Source organism: Elephas maximus, chromosome 13 (genome assembly GCF_024166365.1).
Source record: "Elephas maximus indicus isolate mEleMax1 chromosome 13, mEleMax1 primary haplotype, whole genome shotgun sequence".
NCBI classification, from domain to species: Eukaryota; Metazoa; Chordata; class Mammalia; order Proboscidea; family Elephantidae; genus Elephas; species Elephas maximus.
In genome coordinates, this window is record NC_064831.1 from 64,181,201 (window position 1) to 64,190,276 (window position 9,076).

Here is a 9,076-nt window from a genome sequence, read left to right on the forward strand (position 1 = left end):
TGGAACCTACTATGCCTCCTTTCTCCCTCCCCTACTCCCACACACCTGATTAAGGTGCCTGTTTCTTTAACGATCAAAGACGTGGGCGGCTGCGGGGGGTGCTATTCTAGCTCGGTTCTCCGGCCCTCTGGTAACTGTATGGTTATTAACATTATAAACATTAGACCGGCTCCTGCGCGGCTGGCGGCCCCGGGCGCAGTAAGCGCAATCTCCTAGCAGAGATTCGAAGCCGAAGCCTGAGTCGTGGCTCCCAAACCAGGCCTCGGTGGACTGTGCCTGGGAGGCTAGGGCTCTCGCCCTGCCGGCGCAGGCGCTGGCCTCTCCGGGTCGCGGGTCGAAGGCTGGGGTAAGGGACATCTTTTTCCCCCAGGGCAGGTTCGGGGAACAAAGGCGCTGCCGGAAAGTGGGCGGGAGTCTCGGGGGCCCGTGGGATTCAGCGCCGGTGCCGGGGTGCCCGCTGGGCCCTTGCCGCCCCTTCATGCGCCTGGCGCCCTGTTTTCCCCCTGAATCCCCCAGCTTTTGCTCCCCCCCCCACCCCCGGTAAGAGAGAAAGCAAAAGAGGTTTCTTGGCCTAGGGGCTCCGGGAGATTCCCGGGACGCTGGAGGGGCGGGCCTCTGCGGTACAGGGAATCCGGGCAGCTGCGAGCGAGCCCATTCTCACTTCCCTTCCCCCGCCTCAGTCTTCCAACTTGTCCCCTGCCCACCTGCCTCCACCCCAGAGGCAAAAAGAACCAGAAAGAGGTGAAAGCCTGGGGGGAGGGTCCTCCAACTGTGTGCCTCCACGCCGGATCCTCTGCGCCCAAGTCTCCCCCACCCCTGCCCAGGAAAGCCTTTAGGGTCAGCCATCGCGGATCCGACTCCGTCTTCGCTGCTGGGCCTCCGCCTCCCTCTACCTCTCTTCCCCGGCTAAGGCTCACGGAACCGTCTCCTCAGGGTTCCCGAGACGCCGACACTACACCCAGGACGCTTCCTCGCTCCGCAGACAAAGAAGCCGGTGACGGGACCCACTGCCCGCGCCACTCCCCGATCCAGTCAGGCCCAAACAGCAGAGACTCCCTCCTGGGTTAGGGACGCGCTCTCGGCTGTCCCACCTCAGGATCCAGTTTGGGGGTTGGGACACGCAGCCGCCTACCCTCAGCTCCCTGGAGGGCCCCTCCCCCAGCTCCCAGAGCCCTTCCCCTCCTGCTGTAGAGACTCCAGGCCTTGGCAGGCAGGGGGAAGTTCTGGGTTCTGAGCTCTGGGCTGAGAAAGCCGGGCCGGTCCCAGCCCACTGGGCCGGGCCGCCTGTAGCCACCGCTGGAGTAGAAGGGAGGGAGGGACGCGGAGAGTGTGTGTGCGCCAGTCTGTTCATATTTAATTTACAAAGGAGCCTCGGAACCCCGGCCGGGTGGTCTCTTCAGATGCAGAGCTCCTCGCCCAGCTCTCCCCCACCCCCTCCTCTGCTCATTAAAATGCGCAACACTCAAATCAGGGTATTGATCTCCGCAGAGGCCCCAACCCCGTCTCATCGACCCACGGCGAGAGACCCCCGCTGCCCGGGGTGAGGACTGGGGGGCCACATGCGCCCTGAGAGCCCAGTGTCTGTGGCGAGGACGGCTGGGGCCGGGGGGCGCGTCTCCTGGAGTCTGTCCCCCTTCTTGGTTCTGACCAGCAGCTGTTTCCAGCGCTGCCTTGAGCTGCACAGGGAGGCAGAAATCGGGCTTTAGCCAAACGCCTCGGCAACCCCCCGTCTCCGCCTCCGTGTGGCAAAAAATTGCTTGGGTTTCGCCAAGAGACAAGGACAGTGGGGACCGGCTGTCGTGTTAGGGTGTGAGACGGCGGGCTGTGGCGGGCCCCCGCGGCACTGGCGGATGGTGTGTGGGAGTGACGGTGTGATTGCTTGTGAGCCTGTGAAGATATGTACGTGGGAGAGGAGATGCTCGCCCTTAAGTCCCCAGCCCGCGGTGCTCCAAGAGGCGCAAATATTTTGTAAACCCTTCGCGTCTGTGCCACTGTCCCCTGCAGCCCTAGTGCCCCATTAGCCTGGAGCAGGCCAGACCCGCCAAAGAGGCGTTTGGGTGCTCCCAGACCCGCTTCCTAGGAGCGTGGGTTGATCCGGCTCGCCTCGCCCCACCCCACCCCTCGGCGCGCCAGGGCCAGCGCTTTGGGCAGTTGGCTTAAAGCGCTGGTTTAGCCACAAAAGACGAGACGAAGAGTCGGGCTTTCAGAAGCGGGGCAGGGGCGGAGTGGGGTTAGGGAGGGAGACGTTGCTTCCCTGCGCATCCTGCAGTGCCGTGCGTTCTCGTCACCGGGTTGGACTGGAGGGAGGCGGGGGAGATGGGGACTCGGATCTGCCCAGATCCAGGCAAAAATGGCAGGGAGGGTGAGGCGCTCTGCTAACACTATCAATTATGCATCGTGTTGAACGTGTCTTCGGGGAGGAGGAGTGCAGGAGCGAAGGGTCGGTGAGCGCAGGGATGCGCGCAACTCAGCCGGTCGCGCTTGAGGTCTGTCTGCGCCACAGCCCACATTTGCAAAAAGAGTTTAAAGGCAAAGACACGCCCTCCCACCCGGCAGCAACGCCTTTTCTTCCCCCAAAATCCTCAAAGATGGTTTGTCTCACGTGTTGCGGGGCGTAAAAGCTGCTCGCATTCAATTAGCAGCGAAGCTCGCGGGCGCAGGCTGGACGGGCGCGTGAGGGTGAGTGCGCGTGAATGTGTGTGCTTGCGGGAGAGGGAGAATGGAGTGTCCCGGGTAGGGGGTGTGTGTGAAAATGAGAGTGAATATAGCGAGAGCTCAACACATTGACGCGATTATTGCACTATGATGCATAATTCTAATGTGTGAAGGTCGACTGTGTGGAGGGGGTGAGGGTCTGTGTGTGTGAGAACGTATTTGAACGTGGGGGCCGGTGTGGAGAAGGATAGTGACAATGTCAGAGGGTGTGTAAATGTGGGGGGATGTGGGTTATGGGGAGTCCGGTGAGCTGGAAAGAGACAAGCCGACGGCGGTGGGCGCGGGAGCACTCCTTGTGACCGACGTGTCTCGGCCTCGAGGAGGGTCTCTAACAATTGTGGACCAAGCGGGAGGTGGGAGAGGCTGTGCGCATCCCCGATGAGTCAGGGAGCGCGCGCGGACTCTCTCCAACCTGCAGCCAGACAGAAGTGGGGAGTACAGACAAGAAAGGAAAAAACTGCTAGTGGGACCTCGGGGCCAGGGGAGTCCCCCAAACTCACCAGTTCCTTTCTCTGCCCCTCTTTCGTCTCTCCCCGACAGCCGCAGCAACAGATGCAGGGAGCATCCTAGGGCTGTCTGTGGCCCGGGCTTGGCGACACTGCCTCTGGAAAAGGGGCTGCTGGCCTGAGGGCAGAGCTCGGAGAGTCAGTGAGAAGCAGGTAAGCGACGGGGACCGCTCCACAACCTCTACCAGGTGGGCCCCGCCTGGTGCGCTGGACCCCGCCAGCGCGGTCTGGGCGGGACAGGGGGGAGGGAGCCTCCCCCGGGAGCGAAGGCGGAGCAGGGGACCCAGGTTCCCAAGGATGGAATGTGGGAGGGGCTCTGCTGGGCCTAACAGGCCCCCCAGCGGGGCGGGGTGTCTGTGTGTAAGTGCGTTTGTGTGGCTGGGGATAAGAAGGTTTTATGGGGGGCCCCTCAGGCGTTCTGAAACTGCGGAGAAAGCCTTGGAATCTTGAACCTTTCCTGGCTTCATTAGCTTGTGGCAGCTCCCCTCGGCCCTTCGGGCGGGACCCCTCTGTCCGGCTGGGTGCTGCCTGGGCCTCAGAGGGACCCGAAAGGGTGCTGCGGGGACCATTCCCCCCAACAATTTTCTCCCGGACCTCGGAGGAGGTCCGCCCTTTCCGGACAGAAGGTTGACCCTGCAGCCCTAGTTCTCCCCTTGGGAGAGCGGGAGACTTTGACCACAGAGGGGACGATCCAGCGGGTCTGCTTCCCCGGAGCCCACACGCGGGCCACCCTCCCCAAGTTCAAGTTCTAGGCGTAGCTGATCAGCTGTGCTAGGAAAGCCAGGGCTTCAGCCCCAATGGAGGGCTGTGTGCACAAGCAAGTGAGAGCCTGTGTCCCTGTGTGTGGATTGGTTCAAGTGAGGACGTGTGTCCTTGTCTATCAGTTCTCACAATGGACAGGAAAGTGCTTTGCTCCGTGGTGGAAAACGCTGGACAAATGCGGGGTCCTGTTGCTAAAACAATGAGGTTTCCGGGGTATATGGTGCCCGTGTCTAGGTGCCTGTGTGTTTTTGTGTATGCGAAATGTGTTGCGAACCTCTCGATGGCGCATAGAGGCTCGAAGCCCCTGCAGAAGTTGGCGGATTGATGGTGATACCTGTGCCTGTGTATTGTGTGTGCCCATATGGGCGCGTGTCCGTGTGCTGTGCGTGGGACAAAGGGAAGACAGCTGGTCACCGACAAAGATGATACCTGTTCTGTGGACCCTTCTCACGGGGCTGAGCAGAGGCTCCGGAGCGGAGGGGGGTCAGTTCCCCGCCAGGGCAGATTCGCGAGCTGCAAAGCCTGTGGAGAGGTTAGTGCTTGGCGGTGCTGGGTGAGGGGCTAGGCCGGGAAATAAGTGTGAGTTATGAGATTACCGGAAATAGTGGCTAGGGCCTTGAGAGTGGGTACCCCCCGAATCCCAGGACTACTGAGCTCCACCAGTGCCCAAGAGAGGCTCCTCCGCACAGAAGAGGTTACTCGAGCTCCGGGGCCTGCGCTAGACCAGCTTGCGTAGGCAGGGCTTTGTAGGGGAGGGGAACTGGGGCTTAGCGAGTCACCTTCTCCCCCCTCATCCCCGCTTCCATCTGCAGGAATTGCAATGGCGACCCTGAGGGCCCTGTGGCTGACCTGCGCGCTGCTCGGAGTGGCCGGAGCGTGCCCAGAGCCATGCGCCTGCGTGGACAAGTATGCGCATCAATTTGCCGACTGTGCCTACAAGGAACTGCGCGAAGTTCCCGAGGGGCTGCCGGCCAACGTGACCACGCTTAGTCTGTCGGCCAACAAGATCACCGTCCTGCGGCGCGGGGCCTTCGCCAACGTCACCCAGGTCACATCTCTGTGGCTGGCGCACAACGAGGTGCGCACCGTGGAGTCAGGCGCGCTGGCCGTGCTGAGCCAGCTCAAGAACCTCGATCTGAGCCACAACCTCATATCTAGCTTCCCGTGGAGCGACCTGCGCAACCTGAGCGCTCTGCAACTGCTGAAAATGAATCACAACCGCCTAAGCTCGCTGCCCGGCAACGCGCTCGGGGCGTTGCCGGACCTGCGCTCCCTGCGTATCAACAACAACCGCCTGCGTACGCTGGCCCCCGGCACCTTCGACGAGCTGAGCGCTCTGTCACACTTGCAGCTCTATCACAACCCTTTCCACTGCGGCTGCGGCCTTGTGTGGTTGCAGGCCTGGGCCTCGAGCACCAGGGTCTCGCTGCCCGAGCCCGACTCTATAGCATGCGCCACGCCTCCCGCGCTGCAGGGGGTGCCGGTGCACCGCCTGCCCACGCTGCCCTGTGCACCGCCCAGCGTGCGTCTGAGCTCAGAGCCGGAGCCGGAGGCACCCGGCAGCCCTCTGCGCGCCGGACTGACGCTTGTCCTGCACTGCACTGCCGAAGGCCACCCGACGCCTCGCCTGCAATGGCACCTTCAGATCCCGGGTGGCACTGTAGTCTTAGAGCCGCCGGCCCTGAGAGAGGAGGACGATGCGGACGGGATAGAGGACCAGGAGGGGGATGGGGACGGGCCGACGCAGACCGAAGCCCCAACCCTGACTCCAGCACCCGCCTGGCCCGCACCCCCAGCTACCCCACGCTTCCTGGCGCTCGCAAACGGCTCCCTGTTGGTGCCCATCCTGAGCGCCAAGGAGGCCGGCGTTTACACCTGCCGTGCAGACAACGAGCTGGGCGCCAACTCGACGTCAGTACGTGTGGCTGTGGCAGCAGCAGGGCCTCCGAAGCACGCGCCCGGCGTCGGGGGAGAGCCCGGTGGGCAGACCCCGCTCTCTGAGCGCAAGTCCACAGCCAAAGGTCGGGGCAACAGCGTCCTGCCTTCTAAGCCCGAGGGCAAAACCAAAGGCCAAGGCCTGGCCCGGGTCAGCGTCCTCGGGGAGACGGAGGCGGGGCTGGAGGAGGAGGCAGGTGAGGGAGAAGAGGCCGAAAATCAGGTCCTAGAGGGCTCAGCGGAGGAGCAGCGGTGCGGCCACGGGGACCCCTCGCGATACGTGTCCAACCACGCGTTCAACCAGAGCGCGGACCTTAAACCTCACGTCTTCGAGCTGGGAGTCATTGCGCTAGACGTGGCGGAGCGTGAGGCGAGGGTGCAGCTGACGCCGCTGGCGGCGCACTGGAGCCCTGGGCCCGTCGGGGCCGCGGGAGCTGGGCAGCCTGGGCGGCGGCCCCTGCGCCTACTCTATCTGTGCCCAGCCGGGGGCGGCACCGCCGTGCAGTGGTCGCGGGTGGAGGAGGGCGTCAATGCCTATTGGTTCCGCGGCTTGCGTCCTGGCACCAACTACTCCGTGTGCTTGGCGCTGGCGGGCGAGGCGTGTCACGTACAGGTGGTGTTCGCCACCAAGAAGGAGTTGCCCTCGTTGTTGGTCATTGTGGCCGTGAGCGTATTCCTTCTGGTGCTGGCCACCGTACCCCTGCTGGGCGCCGCCTGCTGCCATCTGCTGGCCAAACACCCCGGCAAGCCCTACCGCCTTATCCTGCGACCACAGGCTCCCGATCCCATGGAGAAGCGCATCGCCGCCGACTTCGATCCGCGTGCCTCCTACCTCGAGTCGGAGAAAAGCTACCCCGCAGGCGGCGAGGCAGGCGGCGAGGAGCCAGAGGAGGCCCCCGGAGAGGGTCTGGATGAAGACGCGGAGCAGGAGGACTCTAGCGGGGACCTGCAGAGGGAGGAGAGCCTGGCGGCCTGCTCTCTGGTGGAGTCCCAGTCCAAGGCCAACCAAGAGGAGTTCGAGGCGGGTTCCGAGTACAGCGACCGGTTGCCCCTGGGCGCCGAGGCGGTCAATATTGCCCAGGAGATTAATGGCAACTACAGGCAGACGGAGGGCTGAACCTCGGGCCCACTGGACCCACCAGGCCCGCCCATTCCCACCCCTCACCTTGGGTCCCGAGGAGCAGAAGCCTTGGGCTGGCAGGACTTATCACCCCATCCCACCCCGGGTACACCCACTCCGCCCCCTTGTCACTCCCCAATCTTGAATACTAGGGGCGTCGGGAAAGCAGACCGTTTTCACCAGTCCCCAGTACCCACAGCCTGCCGTTACTCTTTCGGCGGGTGGAACCCCTCTTGCCTCAAGCACAGTTCCTCGCTCCTTCCTCCCCAAATAAGCCACGCCCCACAAACGGGAAAGGGGGGAATCCACACCCCTCCATTCCCATCGCGAAGGTTCCCTAAGGGGTCAACCAGCTGGTAGGTGGTTCTACGTCCCACCGCCGACCCCACGGTCGGCTCTGGATCCAAAGGAAATAGGAAAAGACCTTGGAAACATCTGGTGGTAATGCTGTGGCTTGGAACCAGCCCTGGACCCCTGGCGGAAGTCCCTAGCGCGGTGCGCCGTGGGCTCCCATTTCGACCCCACTCCCTCCGCCCTTTCCGGGGCGCAGGGATCCGGTGGCATAAAAGGAAGTCATTTTCCCTTACACCCCTAGTTTTGTGTTTGAAATCCTCCCTCCCGACTGGGGTCCTTTTCCACTATCCCCACCCCGCTCTGGCCCTAGCCGGCTTCTGACCAGCTGGAACTGAGCCGGGTACCTGGGCCCCTTTCAGCTCAGTGCTCTGATTTTCATATTTTTGTTCTTTTCAAAGACAGCTACACACTCCCAGGCCTGGTGCTAAGAGCCCTTTCCAGCTTCTGGAAAAATTGGGCATGTGTGTGGAGGGGGGACGGGAACCCGTTTCTCTCGCGCTCCAGCCTAACTTAAAGCGCCGCAAGACTGTGCGCCCCTTTTTGGCTGATGGTGCGGGCTGGGCCCGGGGCCAATTTCGTTGTCAATGTGTTGGGGTTTCCGGAGGTCGGTGCGGTTTCCGCGACTCCCGGGGGCCCAGACCCCTGCCCACGAAGGCTAGGGGCATAGGAAGCCAACTGCGGCCCCTCTGGCTCGGTCCCTCATGAATGCTTGCGCCCTGGTTAGCACAAAGCCTCCGCGGGGCCGCAGCGAGATGGGATGTAGGAAAGCGCTAGGCCCTGGCGACTCCCCGCCCTGTCCCTCCTTGGGTGAGAATCGCCTTGGGCGGGCGTGTAGTCCTAGACAGCGTGCTCTGTAGGGGAAAAGACTGTGTCCTGTGAAGTGTGAGCGTGTAGTGTAGAGGGGGCGGGCGGGCAGACAGGTGGGCCGGGAGGGAGGGAGGTTGAGGGCGGGCGCGGCAACTTGGGTCGGGATCCTTTTTCGTTTTTGAAGGAAAGCGTCGGGGTTGGGGTCGGGGGTTTCGGGCCTGTGGGTCGACCCTCTCTGCGAAGCGCAGCACAAGTGCGGCTCGGGAAGGAGTAGCCCCCCCCCCTCCCGGAGCCCGCGCCCTTTTCTATACGCGTCTGTATGTAAACAGTCAATAAACTATCGGCTTGAACTGGGCTCCGTGATTCTTTGTCCGGGACAGAGGGAGGAAGCCCCTAAAACCCTCCAGTGTCAGTCTTTTGTGTGATTTTTGTCTTTGTCCGACAGGTTTGTGATTTTGCCAGGCGTTTGGTGCTTCCAGCTCCCGGGTGGAGGGCGAAGCCAAATGGAAGGGTGGGGGGTTGGGGAGGCTGGGAGTAGGTAGGGGGCTGGCGGAGTGGGAGGGGTGGGTCTCTGCACACGCTGAACACGGGGAGCTCCAGGAATGCCTGAGTGAGTGAGTGTGTGTGTGTGTGTGTGTGTGTACTGCCAACACCAGCCTCAGCTCTCTGAGAAGCCAGTGTGGGGGACTCACAGGGGCTGAACAGCTGTGGCTTCCACAGGAGAAGTCACATTAAACATAAACTACAGAAAAAGCTGACACTTTTAGCCCAGAGCCCAGTGTGTGTAAGGGAGGGGGAGGTGCTCAGTGAACAGTACACGGACACGTGGCAGGGGGTGTGCTAAGGTGTGCACATGTATAGCACATGGCTGAAAGCA

At 62.6% G+C, this 9,076-nt stretch overlaps 1 protein-coding gene across 2 annotated transcripts; it reads left to right on the forward strand.

Moving 5' to 3' along the window:
* Window positions 1-256: 256 nt before the first annotated feature.
* Window positions 257-8,276, forward strand: ISLR2 (immunoglobulin superfamily containing leucine rich repeat 2). Of its 2 annotated transcripts, none has more exons than XM_049852602.1 (3): window positions 257-346; window positions 3,256-3,374; window positions 4,796-8,276. In XM_049852602.1, the coding sequence occupies exon 3, from the start codon at window positions 4,804-4,806 to the stop codon at window positions 7,033-7,035; it is 2,232 nt and encodes a 743-aa protein (XP_049708559.1). In that variant the 5' UTR covers window positions 257-346; window positions 3,256-3,374; window positions 4,796-4,803; the 3' UTR covers window positions 7,036-8,276. The 2 variants fall into 2 exon arrangements, with proteins under 2 accessions (XP_049708559.1, XP_049708560.1); XM_049852603.1 differs by lacking the exon at window positions 257-346 and adding an exon at window positions 2,508-2,679.
* The last annotated feature ends 800 nt before the right edge of the window (window positions 8,277-9,076 follow it).

Excerpts from the sequence above, each read along its gene's own strand:
- ISLR2 (XM_049852602.1), top strand. The coding sequence starts at position 4,804 with ATGGCGACCCTGAGGGCCCTGTGGCTGACCTGCGCGCTGCTCGGAGTG.